The following is a 24,957-nucleotide window of genomic DNA, read 5'->3' on the forward strand; positions in this document are numbered from 1 at the left end:
TGCTAGGCTAAACTTCATAAACTACCTAGGTCGTGATGAACCTTTGTTCGGTTTGATTTTGATTGGGATTTCTTTTCGTTATGGATTTTATGTTCTAAGTAAAGTGTTGAGTTTGAATTAATTGATGTGTATGATTGCTTGGTTTTATTTACTTGTATTTATTGTTTCACATTACCCTTGGTGATTGTTTCATAGGATAGGGTTTTGTTAGGTCATTTACTGTGTGTTTTTGACTAGTTTATGATTGATATGCATTAAAATCATAGAAACAATAAAATCAATTAAATAGATAAAAGTGAGCTGCTAGCCTAGAAAACTGTAAGGTGATAGGTTATTGATAGATCTTTGTTGGTCAGGATTGCAAGATTTAGTTCTTCGTAAGGAGTCCGTCTAGGTTTGATTGTCAGCTTAGTCTATTAAGTCAATTGAGTCTTCTTAGCTATCTTTGATTTCCGCGCTGTAATGTAGGATTTCGTCATAAAGATACTTAGACATAAATTATTAAATAATCGTAAGGAAGTTTAATTTATAAAACTGGTGAGTCTTAAAACTTGTTAAAAATCCATAGGTGTCTTCTTGAAGGTCAAGGGTCCTGTTCGGGTTTTCTGTCAAGGGTCTATTTTACGATCCCAGTTCCATAACTTAAGTTTCCCATTTGATTGATTGTCGTGACATTGGGGATTCTAGCCTAGGTAGTTATTTTCATCATCTGAGTTAATCTAAGTATTTTAATAGTTTATTATATTTTATTTAATTAGGGTTAGGTTTAGTTAATTAATAAGTAGTTTTAAACCCCCCTTCAAACATTATTATTAAATAGTCACGTCTTGTAGTTGAGTCTAATTAGCTAGTATACGTAATTTATAGAGTCTCGTGTGTTCGATATCCAGACTTACTTAGCTGTACTAGAGTCGACTGGTACACTTGCCGGTTAGTAGTTTAAGTTAAGTTTAAGAGTCTAGAATTATTACTTAGTGTCTAGATTAGCTTATTTTTAGTTAATAATTATTTGACTACTTCAAGCACATCACCCATCGAGTTCAGGTAGGATGGTGTAGATGGAAAGCAGCCACATGTATATTGTGTGACAAGAGATTCCCAACTAAACTAAAGGGAAAATTTTATAGGGTCGTAGTTAGACCTGCAATGTTATATGGAACAGATTGCCGGGCCATCAAGAAGGCACAAGTACGGAAGATGGAGGTAGCAAAGATGAGATTGCTACGCTGATGTGGGCCACAAGGTTTGACCAAATAAGAAACGTTGTGTTTCGGGAGAGATTATGGGTAGCTAACATATCAGGCAAGAAAAGAGAGTGGAGATTGAGATGGTTTAGACATGTGAAGAGAAGACAGGCGACGAATCCTGTTAGATCCGCAGAATACATTACTATATAGGGGAGGAGGGGTAAATGACGACCTAAATTGACTTGGGATTAGAGGATTATGCATGATTTGATAGACCTAGACCTCTCCGAGGACATGGTTGAGGATATGAATTCTTGGAGACATAGAATTAAAGTTAAGGATTTTTAGGGAGAAAGGAATCTTTTAGGGGCTTCTTGATATAATGCTAAATATTTATGTTTCCCGTGTATATTTTATTTAATATATTAATTGTTTTTGTTTGTTTTTAGTAAGATTTGTATACTACTAATATTTTTATGTTTCATAGGTTCCGGGATTTGATTGTGTTTAAAATGGGCGAAAAACGAGCTAAAACGGGCCGAAACGGAGATCCGGAACGCGTCAGGAAGGTGCTAGAACAGAGAACCGGTCAGATCGGGCCGGCCTGACTGGCCCCTTATATGGAGCACGCCGCGCCGCGCGACCGGGGTGCCCAAGGCCCGTCGCGCGGCGCCTAGGGAGAGCTGGGCATGATTTATTTCGTTTTTTGCGTTTAGTTGGGCCTTGTTTTGGGTATTTAAACACCTTTAACTTAAACCTGACATAACCTAAAAGCCACCAGCCGAATTTGAGAGACCTTAGAGCATATTTTCGAGTTTCTTGGTGATTTTTAAGGTAAGAGGATAGCCGGTGAAGAGCTACACGTTCACGTTTGAAGTTTTACGGGTTTTATCATCCTTGATTCTTCGTTCTTTAGATTTTCACCATGTTTTCATTATTATTTGTTTTGTTTGATTTAGACTTTAAGATGCTCAGCTAAATTCCATAAACTACCTAGGTCGTGATGAACCTTAGTTCGGTTTGATTTTATTTGGATTTCGTTTCGTTATGGATTTTATGTTCTAAGTAAACGGTTGAGTTTGATTTAATTGATGCGTTTGATTTCTTGGTTTTTTTTACTTGAATTTATTGTTTCACATTGCCCTTGTTGATTGTTTCATAGGATATGGTTTTGTTAGGTCATTTACTGTGTGTTCTTGACTAGTTTGTGATTAATATGCATTAAAATCATAGAAGCAATAAAATCATGTAAATAGATAAAAGTGAGCTGCTAGTCTAAAAAGCTGTAAGGTGATAGGCTATTAATAGATCTTTGCTTGTCGGGATTAATAGATTTAGTTCTTCGTAAGGAGTACGTCTAGGTTTGATTGTCAGCTTAGTATATTAAGTTAATTGAGTCTGCTTTGCTATCTTTGAATTCCGCGCTGTAAGGTAGGTTTTCGTCATAAAATTACTTAGACATAAGTTATTAAATAACCGTAAGAAAGTTTAATTAAGAAACTGGTGAGTCTTAAAACTTGTAAAAAATCCATAGGCGTCTTCTTGAAGTTCAAGGGTCATGTTCGGGTCTTCTGTCAAGGGTCTATTTCATGATCCCAGTTCCATAACTTGAGTTTTTCATTTAGTTAATAACCGTAACTTTGGGGATTCTAGCCTAGGTTTTTAATTGTTTATTAGTTTTAAATTAATTAGGGTTAAGGTTTATTAATTAATTAATTAGTTTTAAGGTTATGATGATGTTTTATTATTATTATATAAATTAGGGTTAGGTTTTATTAGCTTAATAATTAGTTTAATAGTTAAGTAATCATTAGTTAATTATTAGTAAGTTAATTATTATTAGTTAATTATTATTTAGAGTTTTAATTAATTAGTATTAAATTCCCCCTCAAATATTATTAATAAATAGTCGCGTCTTGAGTCTAATTTGCTAGTTTCGTAATTTATAGAGTCTCTTGGGTTCGATATCCGGACTTACTTAGCTGTACAAGAGTCGACCGGTACACTTGCCGGTTAGTAATTTAAGTTAAGTTTAAGAGTCTAGAGTATTACTTAGTGTCTAGATTAGTATAATTTTAGTTAATAATTATTTGACTACTTCAAGCACATCACTTCTATTTACCTTATTTTTGGTCACGCACCATTATGGTATTCTCCTTTCATATTATATATATATATATATATATATATATATATATATATATATATATCTATTTATGTATTAGTATTATTATTTTTACTACATTCCGTTATTAATTATATTACTGTTGATCTTTGATTTCCTCTTATGAGCTGAGGGTCTCACTTGAAGCCACCTCTCTATTACATTGGATAGAGGTACTGTGTGCCTACATCATACCCTTCCCAGACCCTACTTATAGCTTTGCTATTGATGAGACTTCACTGGGTATGATTGATTGATTGATTGATTGATTTGTGTCTTCTTTTTATATATAGTTTGTGAGGTTCGACCCCTTCGATTCTCTTAACGCACTTTTGGATTTTTATTTCAAGTTTTCATCCAATTCAAAGGTGAGTTTCTTACACCCTATTTTTTTACTCTTTTATTACTTTTGGGGGTAACATATGTCCTATAAATTCAAGGATATACGATTACGTTTACAAATTACAATTTATTACATGGACTTGTGTGTTTACTTGATTACTTGCTCGAACTTACTTGCACATGGTAGCCTCGATAAGTATGATAATACGCCACCCTTTGCACTCAGGACCATGTTGTTATGAGTGGAAAACGACCTTATTATCCGAGTACGTTGGTTGTTACCAACTAACTGGAAAGGATCTTACTTGCGCGATTATTACACTTGTCTCATGGAATTGTATGGTTTTTATGTATTTATATCAAACTGTGTGAGCTCACCAACTATTATGTCAGTTGACATTATGCTATACATATGCTACAGGTAACATTATTAGAGGATGACATGGATGAAGACACTAGACTTAGGATATTTTATAAAGATATTTGAAATATTTTATTTTCTTGAATCTTTTTATGAACTTGTGTATTTGACGCATTTAAATGAATTAATGATAATATTGTCACTTAATAGTGTCACATATATTTTGAGCAACCTTTACATCACACTCGGGCGTTTCCGCTTAAGCGGATGTGTTACACTTTGTGCCACCATGTCGGGTTTTCAATCTCGTGATTATCGTTAAAGCTTTTCGGTTTATACTAATATATACTACATTGTATTAAATTAGGTGTTTAACAACATGAAGCCCGTAATTCGTAAACTTGCAAGGTGAAACATTAGAGTTTTTGTACAACTCACATTTATGTGAGACAGCCAGTTTTTCCACATTGTCGTTGAGATTTTTAAACCTTTATAACCCATAAAAGTGTATAATCGTCCAAATGTTTTTAAATAATTTTCATTACGTTATAGTGATGAAGTCTTTATAGGCTTACGAAATGGTTACTATTGGTATTGTGGGTTTTTGTATACAATACTTATATATATACATCGTTACTTTTTGGACAAAGAGTTAGCCAATAACTAATATGACCATGTTCACCACATCTCCAAGATATCTTTTCTTCCCCTTTCGAATGAGACACAAAAGAACTCTTATATAGAGCTATGTATGGATGAAGAGTCTCTTTTTAATTAGAGAATTAATATTAGACATTAAACCTCTAATAAAGGGACATAAGTATTTTAATTAAGATACATAACAACTCCACTCAAGATTTTAGTATTCAATTTATCATATGAAGAGTTTCATTTAACAGTTAAATCTCCATTCACCTTAAATGAATTTCCAACAATCCCCCATATGAATGGAGATTGATCAAATACACACAAAATATCCAATGGAACTTTGACAGATGAGTATTGGAGTATAGTAGGTGTTAACACCTTCCTTTGTGAAGTATATTTAGTCTTGTAGCGGTTAGTGGACGTGATGCCCTTGAAGAAACCCCCATTTGTGTAGACGACAATACACTTCACACATACTCCCCTAAACCAAGTTAAATACTAATAAGTGCAAGTTTTTATTAATACGAAAGATTCGAATTACATTCCCGAGTTGGGTAAACACAAACAAATACAATTACAAAAAAAATCCGAAATGTTACATAATGTAGTTATATTTATTCAAGATAATCACTAGACTACTTAAAGCTTTGAAGTATGTGACACATTTTCTCTTTGGCCTATAAGTTCAAATACTATGTCAGATTATCCCCCAAGAAAGGAATAACATCTTTCCTTTAATTTTCGGAATCGTTTTGTTAAGTTCCGAATCATTATATTCTTCCCTTTTCAGTTACTACGAAAAATCCGTTACACATTTTCATACTTTAAGGAAGAACAAAAAAAAATAAAAATAAAAATCAAGGGAATTCTTAAGAAGTTTCCCAAAAATAAATAATAACTAGGATTTTGTTTTGTTTTGTTTTGTTTTGTTTTGTTTTTTTTGAGAAAGAGGCATAGCCTCGGAGTAACATGTGTTTACATCAATTATATAAAAATAAATAATTAATTAAGAAAGTTGTGAACAATCAAATACAAACAATTAGGGCAAACACATAAACACGTATGGGACCTTAAGCATGCTACTAGATCATTACGTCTAACAACCTATCCTATAGCTTTCGGCTCTGTCACACGCTAGAGCACGGTTGATTGCACAGTAGCTCACAAGACACTATTAATAATAATGACAATAACTAATTAATTTATTTCATAAATCGAAGTACATCACAATACAAACAATGACAATCCATTATACAAACTAGCTTGTTATTTGATAGCCTAGAGTCAAACTAAATATCTTCTCAAACACCCAATTCTTCAACCAGCAAACCTGTAACACGCGTGAAAATAGAGTTTGATCAACCTAAAATGAGTGAGAAATACACAAGTTTAGATATATAGTTATATTGTAACACAAAAAAATTCGTACATGAATATGAACAATTACAACATTAATGATATATAACAATTACCAAATAAAATAGATGTGGACCTTTTCGGTCTATCACAAAGCCTGCTTACCGGGGTAATGTATGCATAATAGATGAGGATGAGGTGGCCCAACCGCCAAACAATAAAAATAAACACATAACCATATAGCATGCCATCGATGAGCAATAAATCCATAAACACATAATATTGAATTGTGGTTGATGAGGTATTATGTAAATAAATAAACTTTGGTATGTATGGTACGCATGTTACCCACAAAACTAAAGATGAAAAGGGGTGTGAATTATTCACTTTAGGAAGTCGGCGAGCGAGATATAATAATAATAAAAGAAGTTTGACTTAAGTAAGCTGACTAAACCGAACTTGAGAACACCCTAAATTTTAGGTAAATAATCCAAAGTCAAAATCAAACAAAAACGAACCAAAATAAATTATAAATTGAGATTTTTATGCGAAAAACAAAAAGTTCGTTTTTAAACGATTCTTCGGTTCGTCTCTGAATCGAATGTTGATTTGAGGTCGATTTCAGGTCCAACATAACCAAAACACAAATACAAACATAAAATATTGAAAGAACATAAGTTAATTCGGGTCAATTCATAGTGTGATTGAAAAGCCCCAATTTAGTTCTTATCATAAACCCTAACTTGAAATTGATTCAATTGAACATGAAATCCCGTAAGTCCATTGAAATTGGATGAGGGCATTCATTCATTGGTCGATAACCATCAATAAAAATACAAACTTACTTGAGGATTGATGGAAAAACGAGATGATTAAAGCTTAAGAAACCTGGTTGATTTTTGAAAGTCAAAACTTGAAGAACACTTAAGCTAGATCATGAATTCGTTAAAGACAATGGAAGTGGATGATTTGTGTAGCGGAAAAAAATTATAACATACATTAGTTTATATAGGAAAACTAATTTAGGCTTAGTGTCTATCAATAAATCACTAAACTTTGTTTAAAACTCAAAAATGAATAAGATAAACACTCAAACTTAATAATTATCTTAGATTAGATGATATATTCGTAGATTGATGATAGAATATGCTTAGGAATGTTCTAGAACCCTTGAGTTTGAATTATAACGAGATTAGGATGAAGATTGGATGATAAATGAGTCAAAAACAAATAAACACGAAATTCTGATGCACATCTACGTAGGCTGAGCTAGGCGTAGTAACCACGTTATTCCTACGCACCACGCGAGGGGGGGATTCCATCAGACTTTCATTTTGGTCACATACAGTCCCTATAGTTTCCAGAATTGCGTTTTAAGCCAAAATTAAGTGATTTTAAGGATTGTTTAACATATTTAGGTGACATAACAATATGAAATGAATTAGACAAAAATAAAATATTAATAAATACTCATTTTTATTAATGACAGAGATCCGAAAACAAGTCCTAGTCGGGTAAACAAATACAAATAAATAAATGAAATTGACGGATGTCACGATGGTGGTCGGAGTTGTGGTGGCGAGTCAGGTGGGGGATGGAGGTTGAAGATGGTGTTATGTGGATAATAGAGGTTGAAGATAAAGTTGGTGTGTGGTTAAGTGTTTTATCAATTGATTTTAACCTTTTGTTTTAAATGGGACTTACCCATTTTTTATTAATGATTTATGCATTTATTTTTTTATATTGAGGGTAGTTTGGTAATTTCATTCAAACTTAAATGGAAAGTTTAACGATGTTAGATGCTAACTTTGCCAAGGACCATCCATGTTATGAAAATACGTTTATCAGGACCATTAGTAATTTTTTTCAACCATGATGATCAATTATGTAGTTACTAAACCATGAGAAACAAACATGCAAAAACTATAAAACCATAGAAAACAACCATATTCCTAGTTCTAAAATAACAAAAACAACACGGTAATTTTTTTTGAACGACCAACCAAACATATATTATACACGTAAAACACGCACACTAGCACGATGCTAGAAGCGCCATGTCCACCAATACAAAAAAAACACAAATAAAACATCACCCAATATTCAAATCTCTTAGGTTACACCCTTATATTCGGTTAAAAATTAAAAGTGTATCACCTTCCCATGTCAAGCCCAGCCCCTTGAACCTATTTTTCACACATAAGAAACTTAGTGCCTTTATTTCACTAATCGCGCTGCCTAGGGATGTCGTTTTTTTTTTCGAACACCACAATAATAATAATGATAATAATAATAATAATATAATAGTTTTGCTTTTTTTTTGACAGAATTACAAATTTTGTCCTTTAAAAATAGCCAAAAACCGGTTCGTGTCCTTTTCTAAGTTTCCTTGCAGGCGGTGTACTTTAAACTTTTTTTTCCTACAAGTTTTGTCCTTTACGCTAACTGGGTTAGAAAAAGTCAGTTAAATGCCCTCACGTGAGACGCATGTGAGGGCATTTTTGTCTTTTTGCCTACCCTTCTTCTTCTTCTTCTGTATCTATTAACACATTGATATAAACTCTCTCTCTCTCCTCTCTCTCCCTCTCCCCCTGTTACACTCCGGCAGCCACCGCCATCTTCACTCTCTCTCACACTTCTTTCTCTCTCTCTGGCCACCACCAGGTCCACCGCCATCACAGCATCCGGCGACCACCCACACCACCGGACATTCAATCTCCATCTCTATTCTCTCTCTACTCTAGCTGCAACCTCCATAACCATGGCCGGATTGATGAAACTGGCCGCTGGAAAACACACACCTATATCACCTACCTTGTTCATCCACCCATCCCCACCATTGCTCCACATCATCTTCATCATCGTCATCCAATCTATCACCACCACAACATCGACCACCATCTAAAGGATTTCATCAACCAAAAAAAATCGATGAATCTGTGAGCTTTGGTCTAGGTCGCTACCGCCGCGGCTTGTTGCCGACTGCCACCACTACCCACCACCTACCGCCGCCACCATCACCTTCAATCTCACCCACAAAATCAAACCATCATCATCCCAATCCAAATTCATTTCAATTCAATCGAAAACCCTAAAAATGATCGGTTCCGATCACCACAAACAACAACCCTCAATCTACAACCGATCTTACACCATCAATTCAACCTCAGCCATCGATTACCCACTAAAACCCTCACCTAATTCCACCCTTAATCGCTCCGAATCCGTCAAGAAACCCTCCGATTCAATTTCAACCTGAAACCTGTTTTGACCTGGAAAAAAGAAAGAAAGAAGAAAACCCTAAAATCACAACCGTCTTGTAACCGCAACAATCGAAATCAGAACCACAATCGGACTACTGCCACCGTCACACCGCCGCCTAGGGTTTCCCAAAGATACCCGGCAACAGTAGATCAGATGGAAAATAGGCGATAATAGCCAGGCAAGATAACAGTGGTGGCTAGAGGTGCAAGATGACGGTACGGGGGACAAATACAGTTGTAACCCGGCATCAGTAGAATCGAAATCGATTAGGGTTTGTATGTTAAAACCATGCGATAGTAGAACCGGCGATGGTGGAGGCATCGATTAAGGTGATGGAGAAGAAGAGTGGGAGGTATGGTGATGAAATGTGTGTGTGTGTTAATAGATACAGAAGAAGAAGAAGAAGAAGAAGAAGAAGAAGAAGAAGAAGAAGAAGAAGAAGAAGAAGAAGAAGGGTAGGCAAAAAGACAAAAATGCCCTCACATGCGTCTCACGTGAGGGCATTTAACTGACTTTTTCTAACCCAGTTAGCGTAAAGGACATAACGTGTAGAAAAAAAAAGTTTAAAGGACACCGCCTGCAAGGAAAGGACACGAACCGTAATTTGGCTTTTTTTAAAGGACAAAATTTGTAATTGGGTCTTTTTTTTTTTCAAAGAAAGGTCTCCTTGTTGGGATAAAAAAGTCAAAATCGCAAACCACCTTGCGACCATCATCAAAACACACTCTGCAACTCCAATTCACCTTTCATTTCATTTATTCTTCATTTGCTTCAAATCAATCATCCCAAGTTATTACCCACCACCTTTAACTTCATGTAAGTTCTTTAAACCCTAATCTTTGCAAGCTTCAAGACTCTTAATTTATCACTCTTTCGGGCTTTGATTATTCACTTCTTTTCTTTTTGGGCAAAATTACTATATACCCACTTGATTTTTCACCCAACTTCACATGGGTTTTGCTTTACCTGTAGTTTTCATTAGGGTTTATTATCACTATTTTTATATGTTATTATATGGATTCATATACACACAATGTTTTGATATTATGTTTTCTCAAGATCAAGGGCTTGGCGCGTGCGATTGCTGCGTGCTTTTAATGAGGTGAAGAGTTTAATAGTATGTTGTTATTTCAGTTTGATTGTATTATGATTTTTATGATTTTGTTTAATTATGCAGAGTCAGCTGTATGCCACAAAAGAAGTTGGATACAAGTTGTTTAATCATTTGTTTTATTTGAGAGTCGGTAATGGCGGAGCTCAGTCCTAGGACTGATACTTCAACCGATGGCGACACTGAAGACAAGGGTTTGGGGGTAATTTTTTTTTTTTACTTTTTGAAGTACTTTTAATATTATTAGGTCTTTAGACACATTAATCACACTGCTTTGATTTGACTGATAATTGGGAATTATATCTAATGATTGTTTTATAAGATAGACAAATCTTTGTGATGGGCTTGAATTGAAACGGGCCATTTTTTTAGTATGGGTTGAGACGGGCCGGGTCAGGTTGATCCATTAACATTTTTTTATGAAACAGTATTGTTATCGTGATGATCTGAATCCTGGAATAGAACCTTTTAGCAATTTTCTTTATTCAGTTCGTTTAAGATAAAATAAAGTCCTGATCGGTCCATTTAACTTGAAAGTTTTCTAAGATGCATTATTTGTGATTTTATTGCAGTTTCATAGCGGTCAGTCACATGGGCTTGTGGTTTCTGATGCTAGTGATAAGTCAAGGGATCAAAAGGTTTGGCTTTTGGTTACAAGTTCATATTTATATTTTAATTGATAAACATTTAATCCTCAAATGTCCTAAATGATTGTTTCAGTATCATAAATCAGAATCCAATTTTGGAAACAAAAAGAAAACGCAGAGCTAGATTTTTTAATAAAAGAAACACAAGTACAATAAGCTGTTTTTATAGTGATTATTTTGGACACATGATATTTAAGTAATCTTGTGATCAAGCTGTTAACTAACTTGCTGATTCTTTAACTGTATGTTTTAGACACTTCGTAGACTTGCCCAGAATCGTGAAGCTGCAAGAAAGAGCCGTCTGCGGAAGAAAGTAAATTTTCTTTAATTTGGCTCATATGTTTTGTTACAAAGTTGTTTTACATGAACCAGAGAATTGGGGCTGTCAGTTCGTGTCTAAACGTGTTTCACAGGTTAGAAATGACGCGCTTAACACAAGTATCAAACATGAGTACAACTCTTTTAACTACTCTATATGTTATGGCTATAAGACAGTTTTAAGTTTTATCTACCAATAAGGGAAAATGATGCAGTCTAGCCTACTAATTTCAATTATTTAAAACAATAAAAAAAATCACATACCACACTTTTTTTTTATTACCACGTCTTAAACAAGTACCCAATTGACAGCCCTACCGAGAATCATGTCAAAACCATAAATCTGAACACGTCACATGTATTCACTGATGGACGCGAACACATCTCATAAAACGGATTTTTTTTTCTATTTTCATGTTAATACTCAAAAATTACAAATTTACAGCCAAAGATTTAAGTATGTTTAAATATATCAATCTTGATCTTTGTATCTTTTTTGTTCTTAAATTTTGACACGACCAGTTAAGAATACTTAAGAGCATAAATCACATTTTTCCAAATATTACTGTTGATATGATTGTCAAATAGTTAGTCTACTGCTGATTAATGTGCTTAATACATGTCAAACTAATCAAATTAATTACTCATTTGTTTTATATAATTTTTGGTTTATAGGCTTATGTCCAACAGCTGGAAAGTAGTAGAATGAAGCTGACTCAACTTGAGCAAGAGCTTCAGAGAGCCCGGCAGCAAGTACGGTTTGATTAATCATTATTGTCTCCGCGTTTCTTTTCAGTTTTACTTCATTTTGTATTTTGAAAATCATTTCAGTTGTCTTAAATGAATATAATTTTCTTTATCAAAAGGGCATCTTCATTTCAAGTTCAGGAGAACAATCTCAATCAATGAGCGGGAACGGTAAGACCTCTTGTGATTTTCAATAGTTCTATTGTACTAGTTTTAGCTTTCAATAAATTTAGCAATCTTTCTTGATTAATTAAGAACATAGTGTTACAGTTTTTACTAGTAAACAGTTGGACACGGGTTAAATAAACGTGTTAGGATTGAGGCTAAATGAGTTAAGCAACTTAAGAAACGGGTCAGTTCGAGTTGACCCAATCAACTCATCTCCAAACTGTTTGACATTACAATTAGAATTTAGAATTAGGGCCGAGCCAAGGGGCTTGGGCTCGTGTTTGATCGTTTATTTAGCAAGCTGAAAAGTTGAGCTCAGATCAGCTCAGCTTGTTTGTTTTAAAGAGTTGAAATTCGAGCTCGAGCTCTGCTTGCTTATTTTAACGAGTTTTATTAGTCATTCAAGCTTGGCTAGTTTATTATAACAAGCTGTAAATTTGATCTCGAGATCGGCTTTTCAGCTTGTTAAAATATATGAGCTGAGCTCGAGCTTGACAAAAAAGCTCTGAGCCAGCTCATTAGTTTGTTTGTTTTTTTTTTTATAATAATTGAAAAGTAAAAGACAAATTTATAAACTTAGGAGATTTATAATATTATATGTATTATTATTTTTTTCTCTTTTTCTTTAAAGATCAAGAGGCAGATTCAAATAATATATTATTTTGGTTTTTGTTTTTTTTTTTCAATATTTATAATTGTTATGATTATAAAAATGTGTGTGTATATGTATGTATATATTAAAATTTGTGGTGTAATTTCAATGAGCCAGTTATCATGCGAGCCATGAGCCGACACTGGCTCGGGCTTGGCTCATTTACAACCGAGTTTCTTTCCAGCGGGCCACTAGCTTTTTGAACGACCCTAGTTATAATATAAAAAAAATTTATACAACAATATTATTTTGCACCTTTTTGAACAGTTTCCTTACTAGCTATATTATTTTCATTTAACAAAATAACCCAAACCGGCCCATTATTAAACTACTTTTGAAGGAGCGTTGGCTTTTGATGTTGAATATGGGCGGTGGCTAGAAGAACACAACCGGCGAATAAATGAGCTGAAAGGGGCGGTTAGCAATCATGCGGGTGATGGTGAACTAAGGATCATAGTTGATGGTGTTGTTGCACATTATGAGGATATTTTCAGAATCAAAAGTGATGCTGCAAAAGCCGATGTCTTTCATGTTTTATCGGGCATGTGGAAAACACCTGCCGAAAGATGTTTTCTCTGGTTAGGTGGATTCCGTTCTTCAGAACTCTTAAAGGTCAGTATCAGATCCTGTTTGTCATTTAGAATTATGCTAAATATCTTGTTTTTGATTCGTGGTTGATGTATTAGGAGTAATTTACATGTTTGGATTCATAATTATGAAATTGAGGTTTTTGGATTCATAGTGGTTTTGGATTGATTTTTGAGTTTTTGGTTTCATATTTATTTTTAAAATTTTTTTCCGCTGTCTTCTTCAAGTACATGATGAAAAATTATTACTATAATATAAACAAGAACTTTGGTGCCGCACTTGGCGGCACCGTATTATTTGATTAATTTTGTTATTTTAGTTCAGTTGCCATAATAAATGTATTGAGATCAAACGTTATTTTTTTTAGTTCTGGTACCATAACAAACCTAAAAAAACCTACCGAGTTCGCGCAAACTTGCGACCTTATTTAAAACCTATGACCAACAACACTCGGGTATTACTAACGCCCAAGTTTACCAACACCTCCCCCCCAAAAAAAAAATTAAATAAATAAAAATAATAATAATAATAATAATAATAATAATAATAATAAAATTGGTCGTTGGTCCACCTCAATTGTTATATTTTTTTGTTTTCAAGTTTTGGTACTGTTATGTACGTAATCAAAGCCGACCGAATTCGTGTTAAGTTACCGCCTCAATGCTCGGGACGACAACCACTGCCTGGGTTTGCCAACCAAATAAACATCGTCTTAAATATTTTGTTTTCTTATATGTTAATTTGACGAATTAATTTTGAGTTTTAACGCTCAAATTTTACCAATGATGTCTATATCGTAACGAATGCAGCCAATATTGATCGAATTCATGTCGGCTCATCGTCGTAGCACTCGGTTTTTATCAACATTCGTGTTTCAACGCTGGAGTTTTGCTAGCTGGCCGGCGCAACGCGCCGTGTAAAAAAACTAGTTAAGAATATAAAGTAATGTTTTCATAACCGTAGCATAAAAAGTTATCTTTTTTAAAAGTCTCATTATTTATTTAAGACTTTTATTATATTAAAATTGTAATTTGATACTAAAAGTCTAAAATAACCAGTTACATATTTTATTATAAATTAATTATATTTATATGTAATTTTTATTCTTAATTCTTAAATAAATTAAATTTTTATTTATTTAAGGTATTATAGTTTGTTAAAATTGTAAATCCACACCAATACACAACTTAGTTTCAAATTTTGTTGTAAATTAGTTTTGTATGCATTTTTTTTTATTTTTAAATCATTTACGGCGCAATCCTATTTTTGAAACCAGTCCAACCAGTTGACTAGTAAGGCTACCGATTCGTTAACCGATCATGCAAACACGGATGAAAACATAAATAATGACATGTGCGAAACTTTGACTATGTTGCTTTTTTTTTTTTGTTTGCAGCTGCTTATAACGCAATTGGAACCTTTGACCGAGCAGCAGTTATTGGCAATCGGCAACCTACAGCAGTCATCACAGCAAGCCGAGGACGCGTTATCACAAGGGATGGAGGCATTGCAGCAGTCGCTAGCCGAGACCATAGCCGGATCTCTCGGTACCTCAAATTCATCGGGCAATGTAGCCAACTACATGGGCCAGATGGCTATGGCTATGGGTAAACTAGGAACCCTAGAGGGCTTCATTCGACAGGTCGATTGATCCTCTAAATCCTCAACTTTAAACCCTAGGGGTGTAAACTAGCTTAGCCTAGCCAAGCCCGAGCTCAAATAGGCTCGAGTTCGGCTCATTCTAAGCTCAAGCTCGTCTTGTGATTAGTTTTTCAAGCTCGAGCTAAGCTCGGGCTTGGGTTGTTTATTATTTGTTAATTAATTTGCTATATGCTTTTAAATTATAGTTTTTAGATATAACATAATATATATTATTTTGTCATAATTTAATATATAATAGTAGTTATCTTATAAAAATCTATAAATATAATATTAATAATAAACTCGTATAAGTTCGCGAACGTGCTTGTCTTGTTTTTGGGCTTAAATCATACTGAAACCCGAAAATTTGGTTGTTTGTATTTAAATATAATTTGGGGGCGGTGTTTTTCATTTTTATGGTTTTCGAGTTTTACAATAGGTTCTGTTCGGTTTCGGTTTTACCACTTCCCCATGAACTTTTTAGTGGGAAAAAAGTCTAAAAATATTGAATTTTGGTCTAAAAGTTTTTTTATAGATGATGATTGATTAATATTTTTATATTTGGGCTAAATATATCAGGCTACACCATTTGTTAATTTCTTATACATTACTTAGCATTCAAAAGTCAAAATTATAATCCATAAATTCAATAACAAACATTAAAAGTAAATGGTTTTTTCAGTTATTCGTTTTTTTTTTCGGTTTTTAGAAAATACAAGACCGAAACCAAAGCTGAAATTCGGTTTTCAGAAAATACAAAACCAAACTGTTGTTTTTTTGTGTGATCCAACAGTTATTTTGGTTGGTTATGTTGGTTAATTTGGTTTTGGTTTGGTTTTTTAGCTAAATATATTTGGGCTACAACATTTGTTGATTTCTTATAATTTACTTAACATTCAGAAATCAAACTTATAATCCTGAAGATGAATAACAAAAAAAAATTAACCATTCTTTCAGTTATTTGTTTTTCAGAAAATACAAAATCGAAAAGAAACCATAAAATTCGGCTTTCAGAAAATACGAAACCGAACCGTCTGTTTTTTTGTATGATTCAGTTATTTCGGTTCAGTTATGTCGGTTAATTTCGGGTTTTATGCTCACCCCTATTAAACAAGTTTATTCTATCCTTTAACCAGGCTGACAACTTAAGGCAACAAACCTTCCAACAAATGCATAGGATATTAACAACTCGCCAGTCTGCTCGAGCACTCATTGCCATTCATGACTATTCATCTCGGCTTCGGGCTTTGAGCTCATTATGGCTCGCGCGGCCTCGTGAGTGACCAACTCAGTTCTTGTACCAGTTAAATACAAGAAGATAACTTCATGTGCAAGAAAGTAAAGATTTGTAACAAACAGGGAGTGAAGCAAAAGTATATATAACAGCCATCAAATTCTTGGTCTCATTTCTAAAATCTTCTTTAATAGTGTTAAGTTTTATCTTTCTTTATTTTTTTTTTTTCCTATGAATGATTTTTCAACAACTATTAACTTATAAATTACAATAAATTTGGTGACAGCATTGGGATTGGTTTGTGTTTTGGTACTAGTGTATTTTGTAATATAGTAGACAGTCTTTGTTAATAGCAAGCAACTATAGTTTGTGATTACATGTTTCTTGATGTTTTGTTCTCATTTTATGTACCACTTGAATGGAGGTTTGAACGCTCGATTTAATCCAAGTTTTGACCGGTTTTATTTAGTGGGTTAAATAGTTACTTACGTTAGTTACAAGATCGAAAATCGTCTTTTAACTGTATGTTTAATGCATGAGTCTTTAGAATGACACCAATATAAGACTTATAATAGTTTAAAATGGCAGTGTTAACAGTTTAAAGTGTCATTTTTGTTTATTATATAATATATTGTTCCCCATTTAAGTAACCAACTTTTAGATTAATCTGGACCCTTTAAAGTCTCCATCTTCAAATCCCAGCCGTATAAACCCCTTGAAAAGCTTCTAGAAGCAGCGGTTAAGAGCAGTTGTAGACAAATGCTTATAGAACGAGCAGTTCATCACAGTTATACTCTCTCTTTCCACGTCTCCGATAGTTTAGCTTCTTAACCTCATGTTCCTTCTCACTTCTTTTTAACCCCAACCATTTACATTTCCATTCGATCGAAATAGCAGGTGTCGGGTTTCATTCGGAATCACATGCATGTGTACGTCAACTTCACACCACGTTCAGAATCACTAAACCTTCCATCCTTCTCTTCCTTTCGTGTTGAGTTCATCGCCCCAAATTTTGAATTGTTATACTAGGTAAATATTCATTTTCTAATAGCATTTGGTAATTTGTTTTTGTTATCTATAGACAATAAATTCTCTAAATATGTGTTTATTTTTATATCTGATTCATGTGTTTCTATGTATTTTGTGATGTGGTTCAAGTAATTGGGCAATGAAGCCCACCAAAGACATGATTGTTATGTTAATACATACTATTTATTGTGTTCAGGTGTATGACAATTAAGTCTATTTTGGCGTCACAGGAGTTTGACAAAGACAAGTCAAGCATATGGCATTTGATTTTTTTCTCTATATATGTATTTGTAATTGATATTATTGAATATTTGGTATGTGTTTAATAATTCTCAAACACAGAAAGATTGCGAGTCCATTCAGAAGGATCTGGTGAGTTGGGCTCCAAGGAAGATAGAGGATTTGTTGGAACGATCCCTCTTCATCAGGATTAGTTGGTATGATTTTCGTACAAGCATTCGATTTTTATTTTTTATTTTTCCGATGTATAATATTGCCTGTAATTAATGTCTAGGCAGAAGGTGCACCGCCTCAAAATTATGAAAAGGACCTTGCATACTTTTAGGAGGTTGATGCATTGCATTTGACTCTTAAGAGAAACCCTCCCCAGCTTAAAACAAGACCAAGTTTATGGGCACCAAAAACTGAATGTTGCAGTTGGCTTGCTTTTACAGTTACCTCCTCACTTATATGTATTTTGGTGAATTGTAGATCTCAGTTATGTTGTTAAACAAATATAGCAAATTGCTTAAAACTTTTATCTATTTGTTAATGTCTTGTGGATCCATGATTTAATCCATGGAACATGTAATTGGCCCTTTAGTAAGTTTGCCTTTTTTGAATATATAAGAAATTTTGGTGGTTTTATGTGCAGGCAATCAATCATAAGAGTTTCAACATTGACGTAGTTCCTTGGTCTCAATATTGATAATATGATCTAAAGAGCGCAAATGTGAATCATGTATGCAATATGTATAGATTATAATGGCTCACTACCTCAACAGTTATGGCTAAGTTGTTTGAACTTTATAAATGTTAAATAAGAATTTGATTTCTGTAAAGAAAATTTTTGTACCTATATTTTAGTGAATTGTTTGTACTTCTTCCCGTGTAATGTCTTTATACATTGCCAGGTTTTAGTCGTTGCCAGTTTTAGTGATGTTTCTATTAGATTCAATACGAGCAGGAAGAGAACCTAAATACCACTAAAAAGAAATTTTCATCATCATCATCATCATCATCATCGTACTCAGTATATCCCACCAATAGCAATGCTATGGTAGGGTCTGAGGAGGGTAAGATGTAGACAGTCTTACCTCTATCCCATAGGGATAGAGAGGCTGCTTCCGGTGAGACCCCCGGCTCGATAGTAGTTTTGAATCAAGCCTTGGACATAAGACACATAACACTCAATCATCGGGACACATAACACTCAATCATCGTGACACTCAATCAAGCCTCTCTATCCCTATGGGATAGATGGCTGCTTCCGGTAAGACCCCCGGCTCGATAGTAGTTTTGAATCAAGCCTTGGACATAAGACACATAACACTCAATCATCGGGACACCGGCTGATTGGTGCATGTGCCCTTGTCTTTCGGCTATCAACGCCACCACATGATGCCTGATTAACCTTCCGCCACTTTTAACGTTATTTTCACGTGATTAGTAAAATAACGTCAAAATTAGTGCAATTTTACTTTTGCCCGCCCAAGGATTCACACATATATACTAAAAAGAAATTTTAAGATAACAAAAATGTGTAAACAAGGTAAAAAATTTATTTAAAAGAAAAGCAAGAGCATCAAAAAGGCCGTTCAAAAGCTTTGAAATAATAATTGTATTTAAAAACTTTAAAAAACACCAACATCAAATACCACAATGCCATCTACTCAAAGAGGTCACTCTACAAACTAAAACATACGGAGTTAAATACAAAATGAGTAAAATACAAGTCAAAATTTTAGTTAATTAATTATGATTCGTGTTTTACATCTCATTTTAATTAATTCTATGCATCTTTGACCCATTTTGCCTCTTTATATTGATGCATACTGAATTATTTATCTCAAAACCAATTCAATTAACTTAAATTCGCATTATCTATAAAGTTTTAATACTTTTATAAAATTTTTTATATTTATGGAGTTGGGCTTTAAATTTAGTTTTTTTTTTCAAAACTCATTTGTTAATTCATTATTTTGTGTGTTCTTTTAACCAAGGCAGATATTTATTTTTTACTTATAAGTTAAAGAGTTGAGCTTTTATCTAAATTATATGTTATTTTGGTTTAGAATGCAAATAAAGATAGTTGTGCTATTAAGACATTAAATGCCCGTTCATCGGACAAGTATAAAACTAGTTATCTTTTGTTCTCAAATAATAAAACTTGGCATATATGTTTAGCTCTTGATAAAAGAAGTGAATGAAAATGATCAAGAATGGATGATGTTTTTTTGTAATTAAGAGGTGATAAAGATGGTAAAACCTATTTCAGTTTGAAAAAGCAACTGTTTGAAGGAGAAAAAAAAACTTTAAATGTTTACGCTTCTTAAATATTATGTTCTAAAATCTAAATAACTAGTTATATACCCGTCCGGTGGACGGGTAGTTTAATGTTAAAATGACAAAAATATAATTATTTGCATTTTAAACTAAAACAATATATATGTTTAAGATACAAGTTCAACACGTTTAGTATCAACACAAATTGTTAAATATATTGCAAACTATAAACAACTATGTAAACTTTGATCCTAACTTGATCAGGCTTAGGACCATAGAGAAAGGCATATTCAGGGTTCATGGATCAAGGACCATGTAAATGGGAAATCATACACCAAAGCCAGACCAAACTACAAATAATAGATACTTAATGACCCCCTTTGTGCTAGGGTGTTCCCTAAAAACCTCATTTAATTAGAAAAACGGACTTCAAAATAATCTTTGACTATTATAAAGTCAATATAAGAGAATTTATTTGATGCAAGCTTTTCTAAATTTGTCATTTACCTTATTAGCAATTTCAATACCTAGATTAAAATCTATGGATTGGTTGGCTGTAGTCAATTTATCAAAGAAACAAATCGTGACCAATACTTTCAAATACATGCTTTAAAACACATGTATTGTAGTAAGAAATATAAGCATATCACACCCAAATAAGTTGGTTATACACATTCAAAGTCAAAGTCAAGGACGGGTCAAGTGGCTGATACTCACTTAGACTTTGTCCTAACACTCACCAAAAAATGTAACGCCTAATCTAATAGCCATGTGTAATATGTTGAAACATTTTATAATTCTTTTTTATTTCATCATCGCCTAATGATGCATATACGGCCAGTATTATTCTTGCCAAAAGAAGCCATGGTTGTAGCCCCTTCCGATGATGAGTTGGTGACACTATGTTCCGCATCCGGTGAAGCTTAGAACGGCATAGTTTAGACGTGAAGCTTGAAAGACAGTAGTCGTGCTTGTCTGCAGTAGTGTAAGAAACCTAACACGAGAAAGAAGACTTGTGTTGACCCGAACCAAACCGCATGTTACCTGCCAATGAAAGATAATAATCACTAAAATTAAAAATGGTGGTTTTGACTGTTCATTAAAAATAGATAAGGTCGGAAAAAAGAAAAGCTTGGCTCGTTTTATAAAATGATAACTTCGACCCGTTCATTAAAAATGGTAAATAACCCGTTCAGTGAGACGGATAATTTTTTTTCTCTACTAAAAATATAATCTGACCTGGTTAATGAAAATGATAATTTGATTTACTTACTAAAAATGGTAATCTTGACCCGCTTGCAAAATGGTGCATTGTGCTGCTAAAAAACAATCCAAGATGATGCAAATCTGCTCGTGAAGCCAGTTTGATGACAACTCTAAAGTCTCTTTCACTCCTGTTTAAATCAAGTTTGAGCACACCCATTATTCAAGTGATTAAAAATTGTTAGTCAGGCAGAGAACCATTACGAGCAATGTAATTTAAGGGCAAACTGAATTCAAGGTTTGAAATAATTATGAAAACTTACGAACAACCAACGCAAGCGGGATGTATTATGGTAGCCGCTGAGATGCATATCTTGGCTTGAAATCAGTTAGTAGCTCATTAATTTCCTGTTACAGAAATTGTTGCTGAAGATTACAGTGACAACGAAAACAATATACTATACAAGAAGAATACCAATATTTATGCCCAAATTGACGGTATATGCAATTAAATCGCTTATATAAATGGTTTCTTATATAAGGCTCAGGTAGGTTAATTTTGGGTAGTGGGGTTAAACTGCTGTAAGTTTAGCAACCGCTTGTAACCTCTGCTTCTAGAAGCAGTTTTTTGAGTTCAAGTGGTCAGGATTTTGTTTCAGAAAAATCTAACGGCTGATATTAATCAAAAATCAGTTTTTTTGATTGGGAACAATATACTATATAATACCTTTAAAAAGGTTTAGAGGTTAACCCATTTAAAAAAACAACGGTTCTGTTAGCCGACCAAAAGCTGGTTATTTACGTGTGGTGCTCATTTCTTGTCGGAAACTGCCTCACCAACTGTAATATTTACTTTAAATAAATTGACGCTATTTATAAATTATAAGTCGTTGTAAATCGTGATACTATAAAAACTATAAATATGCTTGAGAGCAGTATTGTTTTATTGCATTGGCCAATTAGAAAAGAGTATTATGAATGTAACTTTTGTGGATATTTAAAGTGACTGATATTAATACCCGAAGGACAAATAATGCTATTAGACCTAGTTGCCGTGTTTTGCGGCACTTTATGCTCAAAAACGCCCAGGCACCCCCGGCTCGTTTTGGGTGTGCTATTTTCCAAACGTTTTGTACATTACGTTGATATGGAACAATTTTTTTTAAAAAGGGTCGTTGAACATGTAATATTAAACAAAAGCTGTTTTATTTATCATATAAACCACCAACTTCACCGTCTTTCACCTTCTCATCCGCTTTCATTGTTTACCCGACAAATATGAATCCATTAAATAATTTTATGCCCGGTTTCGATCAATACTCCCGACAACCCAACACAAATAATCCTGAGCCAAAAAATCCACAACCGAACACCACCCAAGCATGAGGGCCTGGTCGGTGTTAATTACAACCCGAGCATAAGGGCATACATGCAACTGCTTGGTTCCGGTTTTCCATTACCGAGCACGATGACCTGTTTCCAAAATCCGAGCACGATGGCCGGTTTCAGACAAGATGAAGAGACGGTGCCGGAGACGCAACCTGAACCGAAGAATCATACCGGGTCAAGCCAACATGAAAAAGACGGAGGCTCACGTGAGAGAAAACACACAAAGAAACCCCCCCGTAGAACCTCGAGCTAAAAAGAAGACTATATCATGAACAACAGACGAGTATGAATACCTTGCACGGGCGTGCAATATTGGAAGATCTCAAATGTAGTAAGTGTTTGATATTATTCTTATTGTTTTATATTATTATTTTATGTTGAAAATAATATTAAATTTGTAGTAATATTTATTTAACTATATTGACAAACCAGACTCGTGTCTTGAAGGCACACTTCTTGTGCATACTTGTTTCATAAGCATGTTTTTTTATCTACAATCTGCTGGATTGAAATTTTACAGTGTGTTTTGACTCGAGCGAATACTCGAACCAAACGGTTCCCCAACCATTCTTTCTTGTGACACTCTCAACTAATCAACGTATAATTAATGATAACTAATATTTTTGTTGACCTTTTCAAGGTTAGTAGCACTCTGTACTCGACAATCCAATCTAAGGGACAATTTAACACACAATGGGTGAAATTAGGGCGAGCATGCAAACCAAATTACCATTATGAGTGCACACATAACAATAATTGGTGGTGCATGTGAATACTGGTAAATCCTAGTATGTGGGTAAATGGTCATAGTACATGAATTTTGAACCTAAATTTCCACTATCGATGGAAGCTCTCATAACTCGTTCAACAACTAGTTGGCATTGTAAAACATGTTCGGCAACTGATGGAAGAGACTACCCAGTTACAGATGGCTACGGTCACACTAGGATATCATCGATGAAATTTGACATTTTAGTTTCCCTCATGCAAGTGTTTCATTGAACTTATGACTATCATCCAAACTTTGGTAAGAAAACCATTGCTAACATACTAAAAGATATTCGTATCAAGAATTATCTAAGAAAAAACAATTATTTATATATATATATATATATATATGATTAGATTCATTTCAGAAGTATTTTTGGTGCGAGAAGAGACTTTAACCAATCATGTAATTTTTTTTATTAATTCTACTTATATAATTAGAAGGTTGTATTAGTAAAATGTTCAAATTTTCTTCTTTTGGTAACTATTTCTAATTAATGGTAATTACACACTTTATTATTCTATTAATTAATAAGTTTATTATTTTATTTTAACACAATTTCTTCATCATATCATAGTCAATTATGCTCATTAGACTTCTCTAAAACAATTCATTAAAATGCTCAATTTCATTAGTTTAGCAAATTATCTTGATTCTATCAACCACGAAACCAAGCTTCTGTATATATGATATAGGTTTATTAATTTTAATATTCATAAAAGGACTATAAGATACAAATTTTACAATCAAATTTCTAACTCATTTCATTAATACTGCAATATACTACAAAACCCTTAATCACAACGTACACAAAATGAAGAATTTAAACTTTTTCTAAGTTCCATAATCTCGTCCTAAACAAAATACAACTCCATAAACTTAAATGTAGGCACATTGTTTAGAATACATGAGATAAACTACAAAAAGAAAAGGTTAACCATCTACTATCTTGGATTAACCAAACTTTCATTCAGATTCATAGCTATCCCAAAATATGAGATCTTTTAGTGTTCCCTTTTCTGCTTTCGACATTCTTCTTTTCTTCTCAACATCAATACTAATACTGATAGTATCAAATGAATTTTTAAATTAAAACATACCAGATAATAATGATGAACTCAGAAAACTTATATATGAACTTATAGAGTCATACACAAGTTACAAGTTACCTACTCATCATCACACATTAACTTACACATGAACTTACAAATCCCTACACAGATTGCAGGTTACCTACACATAGTCCTATACATAATCAAACATGAGTTACAAAGCCCCACACAGATTACAAGTTATCTACACAGAATCATTCATAAACTAACACATGTACTCACAAAGCCCTACAAAAAACTTATAGAGTCCTCCACAGAACTTACAGAGCCTAACACAAAACTTATAGAGTCCTTTTCATTAGTAAATTATTGTATGTTTTTGAATCAACATAATACAATTGCAGCAAAAAAATCAAATTTTAATAATCATTGTTTAAATCACACTATTATAATGAAATCAATGTAGACTTATGATTTGTTACAAACAGACATATAATAACCAGAACAATGCGCACACATATTCCAACATACCAAAACAAATCTAGTCATAACATATTCAAAATCCTACGCTGTTTGTTTTGG

General features: G+C 33.6%; 1 protein-coding gene across 2 annotated transcripts; it reads left to right on the plus strand.

Moving 5' to 3' along the window:
* The first annotated feature begins 10,169 nt into the window (after positions 1 to 10,169).
* On the plus strand, positions 10,170 to 16,610 carry LOC143567182 (transcription factor TGA2.3-like). Of its 2 annotated transcripts, XM_077053654.1 has the most exons (9): positions 10,170 to 10,424; positions 10,500 to 10,635; positions 11,006 to 11,071; positions 11,334 to 11,393; positions 12,074 to 12,151; positions 12,265 to 12,316; positions 13,306 to 13,577; positions 14,950 to 15,195; positions 16,331 to 16,610. In XM_077053654.1, exons 2-9 carry the CDS (start codon positions 10,570 to 10,572, stop codon positions 16,475 to 16,477), a joined length of 987 nt encoding a protein of 328 aa, XP_076909769.1. In that variant the 5' UTR covers positions 10,170 to 10,424; positions 10,500 to 10,569; the 3' UTR covers positions 16,478 to 16,610. The 2 variants fall into 2 exon arrangements, with proteins under 2 accessions (XP_076909769.1, XP_076909768.1); XM_077053653.1 differs by lacking the exon at positions 10,170 to 10,424 and having other exon boundaries at positions 10,469 to 10,635.
* The last annotated feature ends 8,347 nt before the right edge of the window (positions 16,611 to 24,957 follow it).

The sequence above is a fragment of the Bidens hawaiensis genome, unplaced genomic scaffold, assembly GCF_021521415.1.
Source record: "Bidens hawaiensis isolate Kalapana, Puna unplaced genomic scaffold, B.hawaiensis_p1.1 tig00023231_1, whole genome shotgun sequence".
Taxonomy (NCBI): Eukaryota; Viridiplantae; Streptophyta; class Magnoliopsida; order Asterales; family Asteraceae; genus Bidens; species Bidens hawaiensis.